We start from the raw sequence: 27,893 nt of genomic DNA, 5'->3' as shown, positions 1-27,893 counted from the left end.
CCTATAAAAGGACTGACTTTTCTGGACCCTCATTGTTCCCAAGGAACTAAGGTCGTTGTTAGCTCCTGCAGCAGGAAAAGTGTGAAGGTAAAGACTTGGAATGGTAATGATTTGCTGTAGTAATCACACAAAGCTTTTCTGTGGCAAAGATTACAGCACTATTCTTAGGTCAAACATCTTACTTCCCCTTCCTGGCCTCTCCCCTCTACATCCTGGGACAGAAAATGACATATTTTTTTTTTTTTTGGTAAGGAAATAAAACACTGTGTGTTGTAGTGTTTCTTGTAATCTAATGACCTCTATTCCAGATTGAATCTTTTGTGATAAAGTGAGTGTATGCCATTAAAACCTTCTCCTAAAGACAGTCTGTCTAAGAAGCAGGACCAAACAGTGCCCATGGTATTAAAGGCAAGCCTGGTATTAAGCAGGTTTCGTGAATTTGGGCCAGTACTTGTAATTGCAATCCAGACTGCTCCAGCTTTGGTGAAAGACTGAAACAATATGGACTGTCAGGTAGTACAGCATAATCTGATCTACGTGAAGGAATTTATATGGGCTCCATCTTGCTGCTTCAGTGATATGTTTTTCCTTTTAAGCTCTTCAGTGTCTGTTATTCATTCCTTCTGAGCAACGGACTGAGGAACTAGCAAAAATGTTCCAATATCAACTGTTGGCAATTTGGATGTTTGAGCTTAATGCCAGAAAATAGTAGGTTCAAACTGGACTTGGCAATGGTTTATTTCTCTCTTTGGTAGGTGAAATGTCTCATTAACGTCTGTCTGTAGTATCTGGCACAGTTCATCATCCAGTATTGATGTCCTGCCAGACACTGGCTTCTCAGTCAATAGGGATGTGTTGAAATGACGCTCAGTCAAACTTTGTGTGGTTTGCTTGCCTTCCTAGAGGAGGTTCACATTGATTTCTGATGTTGCTGTTCCTTGGGACCCCTTGTGGGACCCCCATTATGGATGTAGGCACATTCTTAATAGGCACATTCTTCATCTGTCTTCTGAGTGATTAAATTAATAGTTCCTAATTGGATTTAAGGCCTGTTTTTAAAATTACTTATTAGGCTGTCATTAGAGGGTCTAAAGGGAGGGAAAAAAGCAAATGTCACTGTATGTTGACAAGTCTAACTCCATACACTTGTTTCCCTTGGAAGTGCTAATCTGCTGTTGCTGAATACAAGGGCATTTAGAAATTAGTCACACCAAAAGCTTCAATAGTTACTTAGTTGTTAGATTGATTTGTCAAATCAAATAGCTATCTTTTCTTTACAAATTGTTTCAGGTGCTTTGTAAACAGTATAATCCTATCACAAATGTAACATGAAAACATTATGACTCTAAAGAGAAAATTCTAAACATGCAATCACTACAATAGCTGTTAGTGTAACAGACTTGAAAAACAGTATCAGGCTGCTTAAGTCTTTTGAAATAGATGAAATAACTGATGATTTGAGTAGCTTGTCAAAAAACTTGTGTTGTGGACTAGACTGTCTCAAACTGGGCACAGAATATAAATTGGAAAGGGAAGGCCAGCCATTCCAAGGCTTCTTGGGGAGCCTCTGGAGCTGCTTCTTGCTGAGGTGCTGTGAGCTGGTTTTGGGATATACAGGTAGGGTGTATCTGAAGGGCTCTTAACTTGAGAAGGGCTAGAGGGTAGAGGTTGAGAAGAATAGGTCAAATACTGGATAAATTTCAGCTGGTATTGGGACAGCCCCAAGCTGTCAACTGAAAGAGTGACCTTATATGACAAATTTTTTCTCCTTCCTGCCTTCTCACTCTCAAAATACACTGAGTATATGTTGAAGGCCAGTGAATACTGGACATATTTTCAACTCTGAATTTTTTCCATGCCCTGTCCTGCTCTTCCTAATTTTTATTAACCGTTCTGTCCATAGTGTCATATTTTACTTTGGAGTGGTAGTGGTTGCCAACAGAATACATTAAACAATGACCTGCTGCTGCTGCGAGTCTCTAAAGCAGTTTTGTTCAAAAGTATTTGCTTTTGTGCCCTATGCTCATGCCTTTTAGACAGAATGGCCAAACAGCCCGTGCCCAGAAAGAGCTGAGTGTTTTCTTTGTGATTGACTGAGCTGATTAAAAACAGTTCAGTGTTACTATCAACAGTCCAAAGAAATTGTTATTTGGAGCCTTACTTAACACTAGATAGACCTCCTGTACCAAGAATGTGAATAATTTAAAAAATCCTGAAATCCTTCATTTCTTTTCTTGAGGTTTGATTAATTTGTTTTTCTTCTGTTATCTCCCAGTCAGTCATTCTATAATGCTAATAAACTTTTTGGAATCTTTTTATCTCTTTGTGGCCTTGTGAGGTTAAATCACACTTTAATTAAGAGGTTTTTTTCCCCTCTGTAGGTCAGCGTTTGTTTTTGCTCTGTAGATACCATGGAGAAATTTAGAGAGAAGGAAGAGGGAGGGAATAGTAAAAGAAAATCTGTATAAAATAGAGCATAAAGGAGTTTTAAAAAATTGAACTGTAGATGTTATCTTGGGTTGCACTTTCTGGAAACTCTGGAAGAATTATCAGTACTAATTTAACTGGAATGTATTACTGTAGATATATTTTATTTTTGGCTTGTCTCCTGTTCCAGTTTTCTCATACCCTTTCTTTGGCATGTGTTCAAATCATAGAACATGTTGAGTTTCTTTTATTTCCTTTTAAGAACAACAAATTCTTAGCATTTGCATAAAACCATTTTGCTTAATATGTAATGTGCTCCAAGCAAGAATTACTGATTTACAGTTTTCAGCAATTTCAATTTCTCCAGCTTGCAAAGTGTCCATTTCCTGCATTAAACAATCCAAAATATTGAAGGAAATTCCTTTAAAAAAAAGTGGATCATGAGTCCTTAAACTGTATGTTTTTGAGATGAAGTTCTGAACATTATTTTTGTATTTGCTAAAGACTTACCTACTGGTCTTTACTAAGCTAAAAAGTTACCATGTTCTTTTTTGAAAACTCACTGCTTAGGTCTGTTTTCATAATTTTCAGCATTATTTTGAAAGCTTGTCTGTTCCTGCTGATTTTAAGTGAACTTTTGCACCAGGACTTCACTGCTGACCTCCAGCTGTCAGTAGGAAATTGGTGGGTGTGAGAGATTAACGATACCCTAAACATAATCTGTAATGCTTGTGTTATTACAGGGATGCAATCACAATTCCACATCTATGCTGGGTTCGCTTGTGGTGTCAAGCTGCTGTAAAGCAGAGAAAACCCTACCTCCTATCTCTTCATTTTAACTTCTTTCATTTCAGGGAAACCTGTGATTTGTGTATTTGACTGAATTCTGCAGGTTATAAAGTGGTGTTTTACAGTGGTAGGGGAAGGGATTGAAACTGATGGGAGGAATTCTTCCTGTTTTTGCAGACCGAGAGTCCTGTCTGGGGAACCATTACAAACTATTATGTTAGCTTCTTAGTTTATGTTCAGAAATTAAAGCCAAAGTTAACTCTTATTGAATCTTTCTTGTTCTTTCTTTTTTCTTTTAAACTCAAAGAGGACAAATGTTCTCAAGTTTTGCCATTTACTAAAAAATATATATATATATACGCATATATATATATGTATGTATATATATATGTATATATATGTAATTATAATATATGTAATTTAATATATGTAATTTTATATGCATATATATGAAAATATTTATCACTAAAAATTACTGTTTTGCTGTAACAAGTGAGTACAGCAAAGCAAAAATGCTCTTTACCTTAGTTTAACCTTCCACCCCATATCTGCCTTTGAATCCAGAGATTCTTATAAACGTAGTTTTATTTGTGATTTCTTAGACTTGTAAAAAATAATAATAAAAATTATTTAAAATACAGTGATAAGTGTCAGAATATGCAGCAGATTCAGTGAACAGTGACAGTCATAAAAAATTCAGACTTGATTTTGTAGGAAACTTATATAATGAATTTATGGAAAAAAATGATGAAAAAAATAATGTAGAGTTCATATTTTGTTGTATAGGCCACAAGGAAAGGTGAGATTGACTCTAGTACCTGCTTCTTCTTGTATCAAGTCTTCTTAGTTTGTCAACATGAAGAGCTTTTGGAAAAACAGATATCAGGAATTTGAAGTTTTGGACTAGGGGTGAAGTTAGAAAGCTTTATAGCAAAGGCAAAGCTGCTCTTTTCCTAGCAATGAGTTGGATATTTTTATTTTGTGGGTGTTTACCCCACCAGCTGTTTAAATTTATTGCATATGTGGAGAAACATAATCCATCAATTAAATGTTTAATCAGAGAACCTGTTCTCTTAATTGCATGCATGAAGATTTTTAACATGGTGCTATATCCATCTTCAGGCTCCTTCTATCCCCCTGTGCTTCTGGTTGCTGCTGCTGTGTGTTGGGTTGTGGGAGCTTTTGCAGGGATGGGGTCTGGGTGTACTTGCCCTGGTGTGTCCCTTGCCCTGGGGGTGAATTTGGGGGCTCCCTCTTATAGCTCACACCTAGGGCTGTTCTCACTGAAGGAGGTGCCTGTTCAGTCAGTTTGTGTTCATTCTGTACACTGTGGTATTCGTCTTGCTGTAGTTATTTCCTGTTATTTCTGACTTGCTAGCTTATTTCCCCTTTAGTTTTGAGCAAGACAAAAAAAGAGAGCGATCATAAGAATCACAATACTGGTAAAAAAGAGCAGTTATAGTAGTTCAAATATGTTTAATTAATTGCAGTGAATGTTTAGATTTCAGGACGTCCACTCAGAAAGGTTTGTGGTTAAACTGAAACAAGGCAATAGAGAAAACAATTCTTCAATTTCGTATCACCCAAACCACTTTTTCATGAGGAAATTCTAGGAACTGGAGTGCTGCTATTAGACACAAAAGTTGGGCAGGGCAAGGAAAATGGATGAAAGAAATATTCAGAAGGAAGAATAAATATTGAGAAAGATATAGCTTAAAAATGGCAGGTGCTTCCTCTTTTCTGTAGTTTTTTAGAGAAAGAGAAGGTGTGTGCTTTCTGTTCAGCATTTTCTTTGAGGGCTTTTGTGCTTGCAATAATTAATTTATGGTAAAATTTCCATGAGTGTAAGTACTTTCTAAGAATTCATCCCACCTTCAGGCAAGGTTTGTTGGTTGGTTGTTTTGGTGTTTTTTTTGTGTGTGTGGGGATGGTGCTATTGTGTTTTATTGTTTGGGTTTTTTTTTGTTTCTTTTTTAGCTTAGCAACAACTCTGTATTTAAGGGAAACCATAAATACATTGAAGGAAAACCATAAATGAGAGAGAACTGGCAATGAGTATTGTAGGAAAAAACAATCTTGGTTGTATTTAAAGATTGATATTTTGTATGATTTACTATTATATGAAGCAAAAGCTTCTGCTGCTTGTGAAAATAGTTATTTTTTAAATTTTATAGCCCATCAAGCTGAGCAAGAAAACATTCTTCAGCAAAGTGTTCCACAAACAGTATGTTGGCATGCAGATTTGGACAGTTGCTGCTTCTGTTGGCACAAATAGAATTTTTTACTCACGTGTAAGGGTAATTGGACTTTGGCCTCAATCAAATAAGTTTTCCAGAGTTTATAGCACTTACAAGAAGATATAAATACCTTGCTTACAGGCAAATGCAAAGTCTGAGAGCAGCACCCAATGAATTCTTTGACTTTTAAAATACTTTTGGTTAGACCAAAGATAGGAGAACTTTAATCTGGTTTATATTTCCTATATTTTCATTTGAAGCCCTAAAGATGAATTTTGAAAAACTGGGACAGTTTTAGCAAAGAGCTATAAGTATGATTAAAAACTTGGGGAACATTGTGGAAAAACTGAAGGAGTTCAGTTCTTGTTTAAGAAACGGTATTGAGGGGGTGGTGTTACAGGGGGGGTAAAGATGTAACTGTTTTCAGAGACCAGACTAATTCTTGTCTTAGGGTGCAAACTGTTAAGTACCCATAAAATAATGTATTTGTGATTGTGGTGATTGGAAATACGTAAAAGACAAATTTGATCTTTTAAGTAAATGACTAATTCATTAAAGAAGAGTTGGTGTTTTGTATTCACTAGGAAAACAGATTGTTTATCACTGTAATCTCTTCTGATTTTATAATCTGTGAAAATAATTGTTGATGATATTTTGAAGTTGCTTTCCACCTTTTTCTGTAGAATAATAGAATTGCTCAGGTAAGTCTTGGGAATTCAGCTAGTGCAGCTTCCTGCTTGGAGCAGGGCTGGCACTGAATTTAATCCAGCTTGCTTGGGGATTTGTCTAGTCAGCCTTGCAAACCTCTGAGTCCCTGTTCCAGTGCTCTCATGTTTTGCTGGAGAAAATGCTGTTTCCTTGGGTCAGGTGGGAGTCTGCCCAGCCATACTGCTGGTCCTCCATGCCAGCTGATCAATGCCTGCTTGTATTGGAGACCACAACCAGGCATGGGGCTCTGTGGTGTAGTGAGTGCCAAGTAAATGGGATTAATCATTTCCCTTGACCTCCTACCTAAACGTCTGGTAATACAGCCCAGTACACTGCTAGGTTTCCTTGTTATTTTTATCCTGTAGCTTTTTGGGGTTTTTAGCAGTTATTTTAGACTCTTTCCTCTGGGCAGTGCAATAACAAAAATATGTGGTTCTCTGTTGAGGTTTATAGGCCATAGTTTAAGAGCTATTGCTGTTATAATTTGGTCTGAATGTTCCCAAGATGTCCAAAAAGCAAATTTTATTGAGTTAAACTTTTCTTTGAGGAAGGTATAAATGAACAAGAGAATTATCTTCTAGAAGCCTGTGGTCTTTTGTAATTTAACCATTAAATGTGGTATCTGCAAGATTGGAATTATTCAACTGTAGACCAATGTGACCTGTGCTGGATAACTGAACTCTGAGACCTTGCCTACTCAGGTCTCCATCACGCATGTTAGAAAATTCATTTAAAAGCGTGAATTGGGAAGAAAAAGGAGGAGAAACAAAGTGAAAAGTATACTAAACACTACTTCTCTTTGAGACATGAATTTAAGAGCAATTAAAACACAACTACTTGCATGCTAGCCTCCTTTTTCAGGTGAAGGAGACCTGTCTTGTTAACACTTTTTCAGCAAAGTATTTTTTTGGTTCTTTAATTTAGTTCAAGAAACTGGTAGGATGGACCTTGGTCTACAGCCCATGAATTTAAGGTTACCCCTAGCTCTTGTTTTTCCTTCCTGGGTTAAAGATCACGTGTCATTAGAAACAGAGCTGGGTATGGGGGAGACTGTCAATTGCAGAGGTGACTGGGAGTCAGTGGGAAGCCACAATGAAGATGTTTGTGAAAGCAGGCATTGGATTAAACGGCCCAAGACAGAAGCCATAGAGGAAGAGCTGTCAGTAGGGATCTGTGTGTGTCTGGTCGGGCTTTCCCGTAGTGACCTTGCCAGACTGTCACTGCTGTAGCCACCTGCTGGTGTTGGTATTGCCAAGATTAGCATTCAGCACTGGTTCATGGACTTTAGCAGTGAAATGTAAGCTGTTTATTAGTATCTTTAAACCTCCCCAAAGCATGTGGTTAGACATGGCTGACTAATTATTTTTATTGTTTAATAATTTCCTGCTCTCCTCGTACCATTTCCCAATTATATTCTCCCCCTATTTACCAGCTGCAGTTTTAATACAGTTCTTGGATTGTACCGGTGACCCTTTTACTTGGCCTACCTCCATCTTTCTGTCCTGTTTTCTGTCAGCTGTCATTGCTACAAAATAGTGCAACATTTTCTGAACTTCCAACTGCTTTTTAACAGCAGAGTTCAGGTTTGGGTTAGGCTTGTTGGATCACATTTGCACAGGGCCAGGAAGAAAGCCCTTTCCCCCTCCCCTTTTTTTCCCTTTTCCATGGAAACGTGGGGCTATTTATTTTTAAAACAGTCACAGAATTAATTTGGAGAAAGAAAACTCTTTCTGCTTAGAGTTAGCCTGGGCCTCACAGCCGGGCTTGTTGCAGGCAATTGGAGATGATGTCATCCAACAACTTGCTGTGTTTTCAGTTCCGGAAGTTACTTCCTTGCACAAATTTATTATCTGCGCGTTTTGTCTCCTCCCAGCCACCTACTTTTTGCATTGGCCTTGCTGCAGCTGCACCACAGCTTCTGAGTTCTTTCCTTCCTCTTCTCTAGCCCCTTTTCCTTTCTTTGTCTTTGTGGTTGGTGAGTTGCATTTCACCCCCAACGGGACTACAATAGAAACTAAAACTCATTTAGTTCTTAGTTTGTTAGTGTTTTAAAAAAGACTAAATAAATTTCAGTGGGAGGCTAAAGAGCCCTGCCTGCATGACAGAGAGATTGCAGGGGAGAATCCACTAAGTAAGTTATCTGCACATAACAGTGATCATCCTGCTTCGTGCCCACTGTAGAATCTACAACTGTGAATACAGAGTGTACTCTGAAAGCTGCATCTGTCGCTCAGTTGCTGGTTGAGTCTTCTCACAGGTCTGTTACTGCAGGATGTTTTTGATGTTCTGACATTTTCCAGAATACTCAAAGTGGATTGAGTTACCAGGTTGTCTCTTATGGGTAGGTTTATCTCTGTGTTTCCAAACAGCTGAGTGTTTGGATGTTTATCATAAATTTTTAATGCTATTAGAGGGGTAAAAAAAAATCTAAGAAACAGGAAATATCCAGTATTTTTTCTTGAGAACAAATTAAAATAAGATTTACAGTACACAGAACTGTGTATTATCAGGCAGTTTGCTGCTCTGGAGGGTTGAGGTACCAATATTGTTTTATCACTTGAGCTAGTGGACTGAAAGACTAGGTGAATGTTTGCAGACCAGCCTGAGAGCTGAATTTATCTACTGCATCAGGAGAATTTTTACCCCTTCCTGTTCAGAAATTTCATACAATATTTTGATGCTTTATTGCAAATTGTAGGGTCTATTTTGCTTAAATACTCATCAACCATATTCCCTACCATTTGTCTTCTTTTTTTTCTTGTATACCTCATCTGCATCAAATCTTTAGATTCAGCCTTTTTTTCCTTAGGCTTTCATGCTAGAATCTTGTTTCTAGTATCTGGCACAGGGTGGTACTGGGTAGAGAAGGCATACAGAGAGCAGATTTGTAATTCTGCTTTTTTTAAAAAAACCATGAAAAGAACTGATTTTGCTGCTCGAGGTTTTGAACTTAAGCCAAATTTGAGTCTTCTCTGTGAGTAGAGAGCAACTTGTGGAAGTCAGTATGCTGTGTTATTGCTTTCCACAACTTCAGTGTGATGTGGAAGCAATATAACTTTTGAGTGGAATGTATCCCTGTAGCTTCGGTGGCTGCTGTGAAAAACCTTAATCTGGATGTGTAGTTTGACAGAGTTACAGACATGTTTACATGGGGGTTAGTAAATACTGAATAAACTTCTTGGATGAATAAACTTGAGAACTGTGCAGTACAGATTTATTTCCTGCTATCTGTGCTTTTGTTTTGTTCACTTCTTCAACTGAACTGGTAGCAGGATATGTTCTATTAACACATGGCTCTCTTAATCACTCTATGAATGCTTAGAAATTTAAAATGTCATGACAAAATGGAGCATACAAGCTGGGGTTAAGCCTTTAGTTATATATTGCCTTCTGTAGTAGCAATATTATAAAAAAAAATCCTAAATGACATGAAGACAAATATGGATTCAGGTTATAAACCAGCTTCCATATTGAGAAACTTAAATATTTGTACGTGTGATGCCTTCACAAAAATTTTCAGGTTTTTTGTGTAAGACCAGTGGGGTCATTGAGGAAAATCCCAAGTACTACAAGGCTGATGGTAAACTCAAGAAGATAAGAACACCAGTCCAGTGGGAATACTGAAACTGTGTGTTCCAGCCTTTGCCCACAGTTTCTAATGAAATCTTTGCAGAAGAGGAGGAATAATTCAAGGCAAAGCATACCTCCAATGGTAATGTCTTCCACTTTCTCAAGGGTGATGGTGGCTTGTGACTGATGTATAGGAAATAATTTTAATTTCATCTGGACCCTACAGTGCAGTCGGTTGCTGGAGTAGCTTATATCTATGTAGTCAAGTTCAGTTTTCATCTTGTGCTGCAATAGAATCAACAAAAATGTGAGCTTGAGCCCAAGTTTATACTTTTCCCAAAGAACAGTGTGAGCTGTGGGCTGAGACAGATTAAAAAATAGGAGTGGAAAAAAAAAGGTTAAAAATAAAGGTTAGAAGAGAAGGTGGTGGCCACTGTTCCAGGGGACTGTTGGCACTGTGACTTTCAACTGGCTTGAGCCAAGATTTGTGCATCAGTCTCAGTAGAAGACATTTCCTGATATTGTAGGCAGAAGGGCTAAGGTGCCTGGAGTTGCATAGCACCAATTACAAAACAGAAGTTAACACACGACATTTTTTGCTGCAAATTCACAATTTAACTTAGGCTTAGGTCATTGTTTGCATGCTTATGTTACTGGCTCATGTGTAGGCTTAAGTTGTGATAAGTGCTGTGTGTAATTCAAGGTGCTTTGCCCTTTCTGACAGCTTCAGGACTCGTGTGGAGTAGCCAGTTGCTATATATAGATTGGTTCCTGTAATTCCTAACTGCTTTGGATACTGTGCTATCAAGATGCTATTTTTATGTTTGCACTTATTTTTCTATAAGATGGTAATGATTCATCCTCCATCAATAATCTGTTTTTAAAATCCTCTTTTTTAATAAAATATCCTTAATGATTAAAGTGTTTTTCTTCAGTCTGAAAAAAATATTTGTTTCATCCACTTATTTTATCTTTTCTGTTTATAGGCGAGGTCTTCTCACAATATACATGGCTAATCAAGTAAGTAGTCCTTTATTTCAATAAAGAATAAAAACATGTAAGATCCATGGGAAATGTCTTGTTTAAAGTTGAGAGATACTGAGATTCATTGCATTTCTAAATTGTTGTAGGATTTTACTTTAAGAATTATGCATAATTAGATAACCAAAACTCCCTTACAAGCAAATTGTTATCAGAGGTCTTTCGGAAGTAGCTCTAAAGCAGAGGCTGAAACGTGGTTCATTGTACTATGCTCAAAGTTTTGTGTATTGCAGCCCCAAGAAGATGGAAATTTTGTATTTCTCTTCCATGTAGAATGGCATCTGGTATTTAAATGATCATTATTTTGCAGATGAGAAATCCAACACCATATAGTTCAGTTTTGCAATTAATAATTTTGCAACTTGTGTCAGTTGTGCATGCAAACATTTTTACCACATGAATGTATCAATTTAAATCTTGAGTCATTTGAAGGAGAGTAAAAGAAATATAAATAACATTTCTCTAAATGATGCTTTGTGCATTAACTTTTTCCAAATATAAAATGTTTCTGTTACTTGATCATACTCCTTTAGGAAAGATCTTACTTTGCCAAAGGAATTACGTAAAGTTTTTGTACAGTTTGAGTTGCAAAATAGTCACAGAAACTACAAAAAAAGAAAACAAGAATTGTGTTCAGACTACTGAGAGAGTTTGCTGGGGCCTCAGTAGTGCTGTGCATGAGTTGAACTCTGATGGTGATGATAAGATTAATGACTAAAAGGGGTGAAACAAAGGCAATGTATCATAGTACAGATTAGGGTGATAAAATTAATAGGTTCTCTTCCGTCCTTATACAATCATTATTGATGACTTGTAATTCTGAGTATTTTGTGGGGGCAGAGCTTTTGGAAGAAGCTGATATCATGACATGAGTTAGCACGTAAATATCCTGGAAAGTCCCTTTATGCATTTACCAAACCCATTTTATAGTTCTCTCTCAAACTCTGAGGCTTAGCAATTTCTTTTAGGCAGAAATTTTTTCTTGGGTTCTTCTGTATTCATAGACTCTGTCTTTACAGACAGACTCATGAGGGAAACTTACAGACTTCAGAAGCGAAGAAATTAATTTTTGCTTTTCACTTTTTTATTGTTGAAGTACCATTGTAACAATTATAGCTTGCTGATTTGTATGACTCATACTGTCCTTTAGGATTCCTTTTCTTTACGAAGTTTTTAACCTAATTTGAAAAGGTGACAAATTCTCCTTTTGAAATTCAATTAATTAGCTGTTAAGAGTCCCAGTAATGCATGGGAACAAGGTTTGACTCCTGCAAGGAAATCTTCACCTTGGAAGTTTTGCTTGAATTCAGAAGGGCACTGTGTAGAAACTCCTCATTCGGGGAACAGAGGTATAAGGACGGTGATATTTAGTTGAATATACCAGCACTCCTTTGTAATAGACTTTCCAAGAGAAGGGGGCAATAGGTGTGCTTAAATAGCAGCACATCTGAGTATCAAGATTCTGAGGAAGCTGTCATATTCATGGCTGTAAGAATGAAGTACCACACCGGTCGCCTGGTGTTGGACAGAGCTGTAAGGGAGAAAAGTCAGTTATGCAGTTACATTTTATGGATACCATTCAGCATGGATATTCTCTTCAGCACAACGGCTTATTTTAGTCACAAGTCTTTGGTGAAGCCAGAGCTGCCAGGGTTTGCTCTGTAAACTCGTGATCGTGTGATACCTTGTTAGCAAGCCCTGTAATCACAGTAAATGTTTCCCTGTTTGTTTTGCTGATCTTTGGCTTAGACCTTTATATGCTTTTATAAGATTCACTTATAAAGTTACTAAGCCTTTAAAACATTTATGTCTGTTAGCTTTAGATTGCAGTATGTCCCATTTTGAAAGCTGTCACATTTTAATTATTACTGATGGCAGATAGATTGTGAAATTAGCCTGCGTTTCTTGCATTCTGTAAAACTCTTGTCAGGACCTGTTAAGATGTTAAGGGAACTAAGTGTATTCCTTTGCTTTGTTTCATGTTTTGCTACTGACTTTTGCAGCCTGAGCAATAATAATTAAAGCTTTTTTTGTGATTCTTCATGTGTGCATTTGCCCAGGTAGGCAGGAGGTAACTGTAATTACTGTTGGTTATTGTAAGTGATTATCATGACTGTTGCACTGAATTTTTATAGCCAGATTAGGGCTTTTAAATCAGAAAATTTAAGTCCTGGTGTCCAGTTGGCAGTATGTAACAATTTGTCCTCGGAGATGAATTTACTTAGTGGAAAGGTGTGTTAAATCTTTATGCATGGTTGCTGTTTTTCATTTCAGTGAGTTAAATGCAGTAGAACATGAAAGGCAGTGGGGTCTAAGGACTCTTGTTCTAAATGTGACATTTTTATGGTTTTTTTAATCTGGCGCTACTAGAAACTTGTGAATGGAAACATGTGAATAAGTGTCCTGGTTCATTTTAAATAAGTCAGTGATTATAGATTTATGTGAACCTGAACTCCCTAGCTGCATTTCCTTGCTGCTTACATGTTAACATGACAGATTAAAATAAGATGTTTAGGCTATATATGCTCTATGAAAAAATAGAATAAAAGTGTTTTTTCAGACCAGCTTGCTGCTAAATTGAAGCTATATAAGAATGTACTTTAGGATTTGGATTTTTTTTTTTTTTGAGATGGGAATTAGAAATAAGCGTGGGACTGAAGCAGTAGCTTTAATTTTAATGTTCAGAGTCTAAAATCAACTTCTTAGCTTCTCACTGGAAGTCATTTGAAGTTTTTAGAACTAAATTAGTATGCTTAAGTCCTAACATTGCTTAACGTGGGTTTGAGACTTAAGGTTTCTGTAATAGCCCTGAACAGAGTAGTCGTAATCAGTGCTGTGGACACACAGAGCCATGGAGCTTTCAAGTTCTATTTTGGATTGCATGTATTAAAGTCACAACATTTCTAGGATCATAAGAGATGCATTGATAGTGAACATATGAGATGATCCTTCATGGATAATTTGAGATCAAAAGGAACCCCAAGATTCCTGCAAAAGGTGGAAAGTGAAATGTAATCTTTCAGTTATTTTTATCTAGAACATTGGATGATATTAATGACTGTCCATGAAGGCAACCTATAGCTCTTATGTTTCCAGACACTTGAGGCACACTTTGTTGTGAACAGTTCAACAGTTGAGTTATTGCTTTTACATTGAAGAAACTGTGTCTTTGGGTTAGGGTTTGACTTTTCTAGTTTTGAAAATAAAACAAAGGCTGCCTTCAAAATGAAGGATAGGAAGAGAGTAATCTGAACTAGAACTGATTTAATATAAAGCTTCTTTGAGAAACAAAACTTGAGAAAAATTGCTATGTTGTCATTGATACTCTACACCAGAGAGGAGGCAGTTATCCTCGCATGTGCTGAGCTGCATGCAATGTTTGAAATTCAAACCGTGCATCACTACATCAAAGTCTGTATTCACTCTCTACTAGGACTTCTGGTGTATGGTGGGCCGCTTAGAGAGCTGGTAATGTTAATAAGAGGCTCTTGAGGGTCACGGGTTAAGTTATATAAAGCTTTAGCACAAGGTGAAGCATCTGGATGCAAAAGGCAGAGTGGTGCTGTTGAGGGCTGTTTCTTGAGAGTGATGTGAGGAAGAAGTGTAGGGGTATGTTTCAGCCATAGAGGAAACATTACTGAGTAGAAGGTTATAAATTTGAAAAGTAAGATAAGAAGGATAGGAAGAAAGGAAGTAGAGAAGCACAATCTACAGGTAAAAAAATTTATTGTGGCAAGAGACATGGAGCTGGACTAACATAGTGGGAGATGGTGTGTGGGAGTGTTAGAGGTAAAACAAGTGGAAAAAGATGAGAAAATGTAGAGTTTATTCTAGTTTAAGCAGAGAGCAGGCGACAAAAAAAAAAAAAAAGATGAGGTTGCCACAAAAGGATTGGATTAATTTAATAATTAATTAATATTAAGAAAATTTTAGGAAGGGACCAGAAAGAGAGACACAGAAAGATTATATTGTTGGTGTCCTGGAAATGGAAGTGGGGGAAATTATCAGCAGTTGCGTCTGGACAGAGTTTACAGAGAAATCTGAGGATCTTGAATCTTATTTATTCCTGTGCTGATGTTGGGTCATCAGTGCATCTGCTGTTTATGAAATAGTGCACTCAGATCCTCATACACAGAGGAAGAGATACTGTTTAGACAAGTATGGAACGAGTTGATCAGTGGCATTCCCAGTGGGTGATGCTCTGCTTCTGTATGTGATAAAGTAACAGCTAAGCAGAGTTTTTTTCTGTTTTAAAGTAGTCCAAGCAGTTTCACAGTTGACTTGTTTTTCAGTTGCATAAAATGCCTAAATCTGGGTTCATTTTGGCTGTATCATTGTTTATTCCAACTAGTCAAATGTGAAGGTTGCATGTAAGTTGCATTCTTAAAGCTTGAACTGTTTGGTCTAGGAGCGTGCAGAAATGCTGAAACAGACTCAAAAATAACTGCCTCAGGATCTAATGGAGAAATGAGTGTCCATTACTCTTCAGTCAGCTTTAATCCCAGATAGTTGTATGATTTTTTTTACAGGGTGGAAGTCATAGTGACTCAAAATATCACAAAATTTTCATGCTGTGTAATATTTAAAAAAATATTTTAAAAAGCTATTAGCCCAATTTTAGATAGCTGGCACACACAGAGAGCCAAGTAGATACCAACCTTGACAGAGATATAGCACAATATAGGACATGGTCCAAATGTTTGAGGCCAAGAGCCCTCCAACTTAACTTTCCATATACACTAAATTTGTTATTGTTTCATGTCTTTTGAGGGTGATAGGTGGATGGATGAAAGAAAGACGAATGAGACTATCTGTGGCAAGAGAATAAAGAACAACAGCCACTTTTAATTTGTTATTTTTTTGCTGATCCTGTAGTTTTAACTTTTTGCTAAAGTCAAACTGGTAGTATTGTAAAGGAAGGTACTTGCATGCAAGAAAGGCTCAACACTGAGCATTCCTAAGTGATTTTCTTACCAGCTTATCAGATGCTTTCTGTACAAAGTTGCTGATGTGTCTGAGTTGTTACAGATGTCTCAAGAAATACCTTGTGCCAGTTATAATTAAATGAGGGAGGATACTATTAATAATGTAGGTTGAAGGGTGTTTTTGTTTTGTGGATTTTTTTACAGTAATGCACAATCCTTTGTCATTAATACAAACTGCAACTCAGAGAAATTATCACCCAGTGCTGCTACATGCTATAAAACATTGTGTACCAATTCAAAAATATCCTTTAAAATGAAAAAAAGAACATTGTCACTTCTTGGTAACTCTGTGAAGTAACAGGTAGTTAACACATCTCATTTGTTTCAGCAAAGCATTATATTTGGCTACACAGTTTATACATCATAGCACAGGAAAATGTTTTCTGTTTGAACTTACTAAACTGACATTTCATAAACAGGGCCAGCTGCCACCTTTTCTTCTCCATTGGGAAGTTTCATCTTAGTCAAAACATGGAGGGAATCCAAAGTGATGAAGGACAGGTGGATTTAAATTTTCCAAATGCACGTTTTAAATGTTTTGAACCTTTCAGTTGTAGTAAAATGAATTTGACTAGTCCTGCCTTGTCTTTTTAGATAATTAAAATTTTGTTGTGTGTTTCCATGTAATCCTTAGTACTAACATTATACAAGGACTGTCAGGATGTAAGATGCTATTCTTATAGCGTATTAGCCAGATAGAAATTAATGGTTTTTAAAATTTTTTCTAACATTTCAAAAGTAATCTCCATAACTGAAAGTGCATCTAGTAAATGCTTGAGACACTTGTCTTCCAGTATTGCTTTGTCACTGTTTTCTGTACCCCTCTTCTGGGGTGACAGTGGCTTTGATTACAGCAGCAGCTGTCAGGAAATGTGTATTTATTATCTGATGATGTCCAGATTCCCTGTTCATTCCTTGTATTGTCACTTTTTAAGCTGATAGCATGCTAGTTAAGGTAAAACTGTTGCTTGGTTCCTTCTTTCATACAAAAGAGCCTTAAATACTAAGCTACTTTTGTTTTGTTAGAATAGTAAGTGGTGTTATAAGTTACTGTTGGAATAGCAGAAGTACTTTGATATTTGATCTAGATTGGATACTAGGAAAAATTTCTTCATCAAAAGGGTTGTCAAGCACTGGAACAGGCTGCCCAGGAACGTGACGGAGTCACCAAGCCTGGAGGAATTTAAAAGGCGTGTACACGTGGCACTTGGGGACATGCTTTAGTGGTGGACTTGGCAGTGCTGGGTCAGAGTGGATGATCTTAAGCCTCTTTTGCAGCCTAAACAATTCTGTGAATCTGTGAAAATTTGAAAGCTCAGAGGGAAAGGTTTTCCTTCTTGGAAACTGTGTTAAACTGAAGCTCAGGATTGTAAAGCCTTGTGTAGGGCAAAGAAGCAGAGCATCACCCACTGGAATGCCACTGATCAACTCGTTCCATACTTGTCTAAACAGTATCTCTTCCTCTGTGTATGAGGATCTGAGTGCACTATTTCATAAACAGCAGATGCACTGATGACCCAACATCAGCACAGGAATAAATAAGATTCAAGATCCTCAGATTTCTCTGTAAACTCTGTCCAGACGCAACTGCTGACACTTCCATTTCCAGGACACCAACAATATAATCTTTCTGTGTCTCTCTTTCTGGTCCCTTCCTAAAATTTTGAGACAATGTTCTGAAGCATGTCCTGATTCTCACAGGGAAGCATCTAGCACTGAGTCATTGCTGCCTGGGTGAGGGAAGAGCAAAAAGGACATAATTTAGTCCTGGCTGGAAAGAAGTCTGAAGTGCTCAGTAGTGGCAGAATTTCTGCTTTTGCATGGACAAACTCTCTCAGGTGATGTCTTGCCATTTGCTGTAGCTGGTAATTTTTGTAGTTCTGTCACAAGTTAAGCCTTTAATTTTTGTGCCAGGAAGAAACCAAGTCTTGTCAGGTATCAATTCAGACATTGAAATCAACTCAGCAGTGTTTTCCCTGGGGCTATAGTTCTAATATAACACATTTCAAGTTTGAAGCTCAACAGAGTGTCCTGGATCCCTGCTTCTAATAGAGGCATTTTTACAGCTGTTTTGGCCCACATTGTAGCATGGGATTTTGTCAAGACTTGGTTACTTCTTCTTCTATCAGGTCATGTGATGTTCCTTGGGAAGTCATATCTCCTGTTGTGGGATGGCTTTTTTCTCCTATTTTGTCGTCTGGGTTTAGGAGGAGAGAATCTTCCTTAGCTTCTCCTTCATTACTGCCTGGATCTTAGTGGAAAATAAGGTAGAAAACAAAGAGCTCATATCTTTCCCATTTAATGGAAGGCATACTCAGATGGAGCTCATGCAACGTTTGTTCTTTAAACAAGGCTTTCACCTTTGTGCTGCCTCATTGTTTAAAGCCAGGTGGAGTCAGCCTCTTGTTCTCAGAGTGACACTTGGGATATGGCTGGTGTCACAGCATGGACAGTCAGGCATCACAGATGCACTTGGTGACAGTTACAGTAATCTGGTTTATGAAACTCAGGAACAGGAACCGAGATCAACGGATTTTTGTCCTTTAGATTTTAAAGGGCAATTCTCAACGAAGAAAGCTAATCATGTTAGTTTACACTTGAAGAGAGTGTACTGGAATGAGACATAGGATTTGTTTTTTTTGTGTCATTTCAGTAGGCAAATCTTAATCCTCTATAAATGGTAACAAAATATAGCCTTCTTAAACACTTGATGGCACTTACATTACGAAGTTATCTTTCAGAAACATCTCAGAGGAAGGAAATAAATCCTAATGAAACAGGATTTACAGTGTCAAAGATCTGCATAACTAGAATATGCTAGTCAGTAATTCTGATCTCTTTTTCCTTTGACAGATTAAACTGAGAGTTGAGAACAAACGTACTAATTTTAAGCTCTTACTTATTTGGTAATGCTTCTTATTTGCTGTATATCTAGTTGTGTATAGGCATGTGTCTGCAGACACAAAAACTCTCCAGCCAAGAAATGAGTAAAACTAAGCCCAGTTTTGGATAAGAATCTAGAAAAGAAAGCTTGATTTTTCTTCCAGAAGACTTGCAACTGTTCTTTAACTTTGTTATACTTCTCTGCTTTTGTGTCTCATTCTCTCAGAACTGCCAGTTGTATACTGGCGTGGTAAAGTAAAGGCAGTATAAATGTAGTAGTAGCAAAAAGCCAAACTTTGAATTAAGATGTCAGTAAAGTTAATATAGACTACTTGAAGTATACAGAGTTTTCTGAGATGTTTGGAGGAATATGGATGTTATTCCAAAGAAATGGGTGCTTTTTATTGCTTGACAGTAATATTCAGATTTATTTCATAGGCACCTAAACAGAAGAAAAATTTTACCCTTTCATGGAATGATTGAGTTTATTGTGGTGAATGTGCAGGGAAGTGTATTGTAAGATCAACATTTCTAAAACTCCTTGCTTAGAAATTAAATGCAGATGTTTTCAAATAATCAAAGACTTGGACATGCTTTATTCTAGTCGACAAATACTCTAGACACTTTCCAAAAATTTTATTTTGGAATTCAGAATTAGATGCCATAAATGGGTAAGCTATATACTTTACACATATCATGTTCTGTGGGATATGCAGCTTGGCAACTGAAACAGGCACTATTGAAATAAATTGCTACTTTTAAATATAAACATTACATAGAATTCATATGAAGAGGGAAATAAGCTGAAGTCTTGCTTTCTTTTGAATTGTGCATAATGTAGTCTAATTTGATTAACAGAATGCTTTACATAATTAAATTATGGGTAATCATGGCACTCAGTGAGGATTTCAATAGGTTGAAACTTAAGGTCATTTTCACTGCCCCCACCCTAAATCTAAAAAAGGCAGGTTTTAAAATTAGGAGTCATGTGAGCTTAAACATTGCTGATGTCTTCACTTTTAAGTAATACTGTAATAAAGTTAGATCCTGGCAGCTGGCATTCTTGTGGATTGACATGGCTAATTGGCTTTGGCATCTTAGCCTCAGGAAACCTCATCCATCAATTCAGAGGAGGACTTTTGGCGAGAGTCAGAGAAAACATTTAATACTTTGTCTCTTGCTTTCCGTGCAAAGCTGCTTTGCATTTTGAGCTTTCCTGTGTGTCTCATTAGAAACTCAATGTAATACTTATCATTATGCTCCTTTAACATAATCTTCTATAAGGAATAGCTAGCCATTTGACTTTCTAGAATTTGCAGCAGTGTCAATATTGCAATTCTGTTTTGAGACTTACCTTTTAGCCACAGCTGATAGCTTATGCAGAATTTCCTGTAAGAAGTATACCAGCCAAAGAAAAGTAGTTGACTTTTATGATTAACTCCTTGCTAGTCAGTAGTGGAGTTATAAATAATGGGTAGCTTCAGATTCTGAAGAGCTCCAGACACTCATCTGTAGTGCATGTAGCATTTCTGATTTTAAAAATTGCTGTGGGCAGTGATTTGATAGAGGAGAAAAATGGGCCAAAAGAGAATTCAAAGCTTCCCAGGAGGGCAAATCCAAGTAGTGTTTCAAGATGGTTGAGTATTTTCCTGGTGGGAGGAAAGGGTTTTCAGAGGTCTTCTGGTAAAAGCTTGTGAGAGCAAGAATCTCCTCTTTTTTCTATTTCATGACAATCTTAACAGTCTTCTTCCCTTCTCTCAGATCTTCACATGGTCAGGCAGTCCTCTTATCTTACTCAAGCCTTTGAAAAACACAGGCATTATTCTCCTTTTTCCAGCTTCAATCCCTGTTACCTGGCAGTTTCTGCTGCCCTCTCGTGCTTCTAAGTTTGTGAGGTTTGGGAAGAAGGGCAAATGGCCCTGCCCTGGGGGAAGTGAGGTGAAGATGCAATCTGGGGACTGAAAAAGTTAGGACCTTAAGCAAAAGGAATACTTATTTATTCTGTATGTAGTGAGGTGTAGATATAGAAACTTCTTTGGAAGGGAGGGATTTTTTCCATTTCCAGCGGTATTTCCCATTTGCATCTCCATCTGCTTCAGAACAATGCTCAGGGTCCAGGTGCAGCTGCAGGAGGGCATACTCTGAGCGTTCAGTGAAGCACGTGAAATGCTGCTGCAGGCTTGTCACTCCTGTGCTACCCCAAACCCTGGAGTCCTCTGCTAAAGTTTGAAAATAAAAATAGTCCATTGGAGTGAGGCATGGCAAGAGCATGCTTGAGGCAGAAAGTTATTCATGTCTCTGCTTTGTCCAGTGGTGAGCTCAGACATGAAGAATAGAGGAAAAGTTCTTGAGCTGGGTTCTCTGCAAGCTGCTGATGGGGAACAGTTTTGGGGAGCAGTTTTAAGGACCTTGTGTTAGATACCAGATTTACCAAGAACACACTAAACTTTGTTTGGCTCCCTCTTGTTGGAGAGCGCAAGGGAAATGACATAAAGGTGGTTTTGGGTAGTCAAAGATACAGAAGTCAGTGGATCAGCATAACTGCTGAGTGCATTGGATGAATCTGTAAACATCCACTGCAGTCTCTCTACTGCATCCTAACAAAAATTGTAATGTGTAGAATTGTAATGTATAGAATGTGGAATCTTTAATTTTTTAGGTTTTGGCAGTCCTACTTAAAGTCGTTGAGTTGTTGTGTTGATGGTAGTTGTTGACAAGCTGCTTCTGTATGGCTTCTCGGATGGTTCAGGTATTATGAAAACTAGTCATGGAGTACCGATTTCATTTTGTAGAAGAAGAAATCTTCAATTCTGTTTTCAAAATACACAGAATGAAGGTGTTTCTAAGAGGACAAAAGTTTGCCAAGCTTAAGTTTATTCTGCTGGTTTTTGATTTGAGGTTTTTTTTTTTAAACATAGTGTTAATCTTGCCATAGAGCTGGCCAGTGGAATGAGCAGGCATTCCTTCTGATTAACTGCATATTACATTTAATTATTATTTTCTGTGCTCCATATGTTCCAGTTGAAATTAAATCCTTCATGTTTTAATTGCCTATATCCATTTATAGTGTATTAGTGCCAGTTCTAGTCTGATACTGTTCCTGACATCATTTATAGGATGATAATTAAACAGAGCAGCAGTTTCAGCCCAGAAATCATTCTGCTCCTTTTGAAACGCTAAGCTGTCAAAATAAAAGTCAATTGTGCATTTGCATTCCTTAAATAGAGTTCCACAGAAAGTTTTGGACCAAAGCCAGTTTGGTCTAAAAGTTATAATGATTATAACCAAAAATTATAACTTTTTTTCCTTACAAAAATGAGTTGTTTTCAAAAATATTGCAGTGAATTTCTCCGTTTTAATGATTTCCGTGATGCAAAACAAAAAATATACCTTTGCACATGCAGTCTAAAATGATGCTTTCTTTTTCACTTCTACACTTTTCTGTGTTAAAAAATATTTCTCGTGCTATGTATAAAATGGTTTTAAAAGTCTTTTTGTGAAAGAGTAAATGTTTTTGCTTATGTTTATAGTCAGATACCATGGATGTGCTGGTGTATGGCAAATGTTAACACGTGGCTGCTGAAGTTCTTTACATGATGCTGTTACAGGATACGTAGATTTTTAAACAGTGCTGAGACAAAGTTTTTTAATTGTCTAAACAGTCAGTGGTTTGGCATTCAGGGGGAGGTGGTTCATTTGAAATCTTCTCTCTGTGATATGCTCCTTTTGCCTCTAATAAGGTTAGAAAGGTGGAGGAGGACAGCTTCTAGCACAGCTTGTAAATGTCAGTCTGGATGGAAGACAGGTCAGCTTGAAAACTATATTGGTGTTGGAAAATGAAAGGAAAAATAGCTGAGCTCTAACAAGGAAACAGTGGTAAAGAAAATGTAGCATTTCTTGGTATAGAAGAAGGAAGTAATTCTAAAGTACCAATCTGCATCTGTTAATTGTGAGGAAAGAAAAAATAAGATTTATTTTATCTACATCTAAATTTGACTGGTTTTCCTTAGGTAGATTTTTGTCTTGGTTTGAGTCCTATTTGTGTGTGAAACTTGCCAGCTAGTGTCCTGTCTTTAGGACTGTTCTGTCTTGGGAAGACAAACTTCATAGTTTGTGACTATGACTTTCATAGTATTTTTAAAGGAAAATCCAGCGATGAGTGTGACATTAGATCTTTTCTGAATCTGCTCCTCTCTCTTTTCTACCCTTTCCGCACAATGGATCAGTAAATCAGACCATTAGTGACTATGGAAGTTACAATAGTGCATCAGTTACTGTATCTAACTACAGGATTCTGCTGAATGGGGTTATTTCTGAGGAACTGCATCGTTTGAGATTGATCTCATGTGGTCAGTTCCATGTGAACTATTAATGTTTTGTAATGTGAGCTGTGTGATTCTTTAAGGAGTTTCTTTCTGGTTCAGTAACTCTTTCTCTCTCTGCTCAGATGCAATGGGGTGCCTCAATAGCTGCTGCTCTCCTCACATCTGGAGAACTGCAGGAGATTTTTGCAGATTTGATTGAAATAAGTCTGGAAATGGAAATTTTCGGTCCAGTGTTTCTAGGGAGAAGAATGTTCTTAAGTGGGAATCAGAGGGGCTGAACACCATATATTTAAGAACATAAGTTTCTCAACTTTAATACCTGGCTTATGTTGACAGAACATTGAATAAACTGGCCAGTGTTTCACATGTTTCTGAATTTTGTGAAGTATACCTACCATAGTTTGGGTTAAAAGATATAGGCATAGTTTTCAGTAAGATGTGTTAGATTTAAAATTCGTAGAAAGTAAATGACTTCATTAAAAGTATCCTGAATTTGCTTAACACTCCTCCAGAATCAAACTTAATAATCATCACGTTTGAATATTTTAAAGTGTTAAAGATTGTACTATTTTTCAGTTGCAAATTTCTTCATCTTGAAAAGTTGTTTTTGTTTATGTAAAATCATCTGTGTCAGTAACCTTGATTAAAGTAACAGTTGGCTTCAGTCTTACACTGAATGTAAGTGCTGGTACAGTTTCTGAGACAAAATTCTATTTGGAATATTTAACTTAAATAATATGATGTGTTTTGCAGATCACTATGTTGAATAACAGATCTTTAAATATCAGTCATATTACAAAAATTTTCAAAGAGTGGATTGTACAGTTGGATTGGAAATACTTTTTATATGTGTAAGCTCATGCTTGCACTAGCTACTTATAAATATTTCATAAACAATTGTATTTGTTTTGAATATTTGAAAATTTTAAATTCTTCAGATGCTTGTATAGGATTTTTTTGTTTAAGAAGTATAAAAACCTTCCCTGCTCTGTGACACACACACGGATGCACGCATCCATGCATGTGCTGTCTTTGTCTCTATTTTTCTCTTTCTTTCTGTTTTTATTAACCAGGAGGAGCTTTATAAATTATGGTGATTGTCCTATGTAAAAATATAAAATTGGTTTTAGTCACAACAGTTCTTTTAGCACACTGCAATTCTCTGCTGTGCAAGAAATGATTTTTTGAATAACCCTTTTACTTTGCATTTAAACCGTGATGTTCATCATGTCTCTTACTTATTACTGGCCCAATTAAGACTCCTGGGTGGTGAACCACGTTCCTGAGCACATTAAGCTGTTCAAACTGGCCCCTTGAGTTCTGAACAGGACTCTAGTGCACAATATCAACCATTTTGTGTCAAAATGGACACACTGAACTTGAATATGGGCGTTGTTTGCTAATGCTTGCAAATCACAGTAAGTCAGTGGCCTTAGGCAAAGCAAGATGTAATGGGAATTCACTGATATAAATAACTTCGCTGGAGAACTTTGCCATGGTCATAAATAATGAAGCTCTTGGATCCCTCCCCCTTCTCCCCAAAAGAAAGTCTGTGTAGGTTTTCTACTGGATTTCCTGATTTGTTGCTTGTATGGCATTTATGAATCTGAATGAACCAGAAGTTTAAGAGGTTTCTGCCAAAGTCAAATTGATTTGTGTTAAACAGTATTCACTCATGTGAGGTGGGGGTGGAAGGAAGGTGCAGTCACAGGTCAGGAGTATGGAAAATCTTAAACCTGTGCAGTGAAATGAAAATAAAAAGCTGCTGTGAGCTGTAGTAGAAGACTCAGCTACAGGAATTTTACAACTCGGTTAAGAGGAAGGGCTAGCATAACGGTCTGTTGATGAGCATCGTGACCTTCAGCAAAAGTAGGTGATTGATTGCTTGAGACTTACTGGAAACATAAGATCTAACAAACTGTTAGGCACTAAAATGAAGAAAATAAGTTGGTGTTTTGCAATATCCTAAGAAACAAAACCTGTAGCTGATGTTCATGTTTGTATTTTTAACGTATTTTTTCAGTTCATGGTTCATCTTGTGTGCACAATCAAGAGATTCTTCAACAGAATACTCTCAGTTGGAGGGGACCCACAAGGATCAGAGAGTCCAATCCTTCAGAGTGGCCCATACAGGGATTGAACCCACAGCCTTGATGTTACTAAATTAGGGCTGTGTTCTGACCAGCTGAGCTCATTGTACATCTGGGTCTTACACTATGGGCATTTCCAGATAAGTCGTAAGACCATGGTGGGGTTTTTTTTGGCTGTAGTACAGATGTGATTCTTTTCACTTTTCCAGCCTTCTTTTCACTTTTTCAACCTTTCAGATCTTCTGCATGGACTTCAATGCACTGTAGTGGAGTATTTGCAAGTATTTGCAAATGTAATAATTCTCCACTGGTCTGTGGTCACTTTTGTACTCAGTTGCTTACTATTTATATTATAGCAATGTTCAAATCATTTATTTGAATTTGGACTTGTAATTTCAAATGCAGAGAATTAATTATATAATCTGTTACTTCACTGATTGCTTACATGTTGCTCAAATAAGAAAAGTCATATAAAACAGGACATCTCCCTGATTAGAGGTATTTTTTTGTTAATGAAAGCAAGTTTGCAGAGTATATTTGCATTATATAAAAGTCATTAAACTTTTATGGGTTAACCAGGAGTTTACAGGTCACTTGAACAGGTGATTTGGAGAAAAAAATGCTTGTCATGTTTAGTAATAGTGTTAATACTGAATTTTGAGGGCACAAAAAAAGGTGATCAGGAGCTCCTGGAGTATTTTTAAATAATCACCCGATATGTATTAGATAATAAAATAATGAGAGGAAGTTATCTCACTAAAACACATTAACTCTGACAGTTTCTGTGCCATTTTCTTTTCTCATGAAGCATTTTTAGCCTGGCTATTGAAATTAGATTGATGAATGTTTAGTTCATGACGCACAATGATCCTTGAGATCAATGTTCAAGTCTTAAATAGCAACTTAATTGCTTACAACCAGATGCAACCTGGTCTAAATATATTTTGAGATTACAGACAATGCTGTAAGTGGTGAGGCTACAAGGAGTGAAGATGAGCTGTTGTTCTGTGCAAGGTGTCACTGAGCAAAGTTGGTAGTTGACTCCTTTTGATGCTGGATTGGCAGGCAGTGGCATAGGTGACAGAAAAACAAAAACAAGCAGAACCAGATTCCTATGAACTTTCCAATGTATTATGTAATGGTTAAAGAAGAAAATGGAAGACTAAGGGAAAAGTACACTTTGTGTGCTTATTTCAAAAATGTGGGGCTTTTATTTAAAATAACAGAATTTGGGAATTTTTAGTATGGATAGATTTTCTTTTCATAAAGCAATCTAGAAAGTTTCAAGACTTGTAAGATGTGTCATCAGAATAAAACAGGAAAGATAGATTGGTCAGAAAAAGGAGAGTAATCAACCCCTTGGTAAGAGAATACCAAGGTTGCTTGGTTAAAGAATTGTTAAAATAGTCCTTTTGTGCAGGTAGAAAAAAAATACAGAGAAATTATATATATTTTTATGATGAACTTAGAAGCACAGAATTTTGTATTTTTTAAATTTCTTCATATTGATATTTTTCAGGCATCCATGTTCACCAACTCCATTTTTAGTTCTTTAAATTTAGCCACAGAATTTCAGATTGGCACTGCAAAAGTGAGGATCATGCAAATATGGCCAAACACTAGGTAATGGGGAAGAGCACCTATTGTCATTGTCATAAACACTCTGGGAAAGAGGAAACTGAGAAGACAAGTTTTTGCTATTTATAGTTTGTCCAAGATTGTAAAAATGAGAGCTGGTTCTAAAGCCTTGTAACACTGTGCCACTGATGAAGTGGCAGTAATGCAGTGCATGTGGGGAGAAAACTCCTCTTTTATATGTACAGTGTTGGAATAGGATTCTTCACTCAGACAGGAAGTCAAAAATATGAGGAAAATGTCAGTTCCACATTTTGTAGCTATTAAACACCCTCATTTTCCCTATTCCCTTCAATTTAATATTTAGGATGATTGGGAAAGGAGTAGAGGATAAAACTGAAAAATCATTATCATGCCACTATGTAAATCATGGGTGTGTTGACAGGTTTACTGCTGTCTGCAGTTTTGGTCCTCTTTAAAGTGTAATAGAAGTACCTCGTGGAAAAATAAAGATGCAAAGGTGTTGAAGAACATGTGTAAGTGGAGGAGCTAAGTTTAGCAAACTTAGCCTGGGGGAGAATGAGTAGGAGACAAGAAATGTAAAATTGTGTTTGTATGGAGAGGGGGAATGGTGATGAATTATTTACTTGTAATACAGGAATGAAGGGATGCCAAAGAAAACTGTTAGCAGTTCAAAACAAACTGACGCACACAGATACGGAGCTACACAGGACAATTAAGATGCCAAAAGCTTTCTTGTGGGCTGCAGGAGAAATTGTGGGAAAAGTTTCATTAGGGCACTCACATGTGGCAATCCTATATGTTGTTTTGGCAGCTGTGCCCTGGAATTTCCTTCACTGTATGGCAGGGAAGGTATTTTTCAGGCACTTGTTGCTGGTGGTTTTTCAAAACCAGGAATTGTGCTAGCTGTGCTGTGGATCTCTTCTTTGTGGACATGTGCTCTGGGATCTAATACAGACATTTCTCCTTTGGCCTGTGGAATGGAATTCAAAGGCTTTGTACACCTACATCTGGCGAGGCAGGTCTTGCACCTCAGGCCAATTCAGTTCCAACAGCAGGAAGGCATTTTGCCGTCTGGGTAAGCTGAGGAACGATTCCCACAGTTAGTGGGGTGACTGGACTTCCAGGAGTCCAATGCAGAGCTTGCTGAAGCACATCCCTCTCCTTCCCACTGCCTCATGGTGTTTAGGCTCTTAACTATGTATTTATTTTTCATTCTCCTAGCTGTCCACGGAATAATTA

General features: G+C 37.2%; 1 protein-coding gene across 1 annotated transcript in view; it reads left to right on the top strand.

Moving 5' to 3' along the window:
- The window catches only part of TMEM135 (transmembrane protein 135), a 159,362-nt gene that overhangs the window by 24,611 nt on the left and 106,858 nt on the right, over positions 1-27,893 (top strand). The window contains exon 4 of the mRNA XM_084227073.1: positions 10,718-10,751. Coding sequence (XP_084083199.1) covers positions 10,718-10,751 — 34 coding nt within the window. The remainder of the gene's footprint in view (positions 1-10,717; positions 10,752-27,893) is intronic.

Source organism: Fringilla coelebs (assembly GCF_963513975.1).
Source record: "Fringilla coelebs genome assembly, chromosome: 2".
In the NCBI taxonomy this organism is placed as follows: domain Eukaryota; kingdom Metazoa; phylum Chordata; class Aves; order Passeriformes; family Fringillidae; genus Fringilla; species Fringilla coelebs.
Note: the sequence above shows the minus strand (reverse complement) of the source record. Positions and strands in the feature narration are given on the sequence as shown.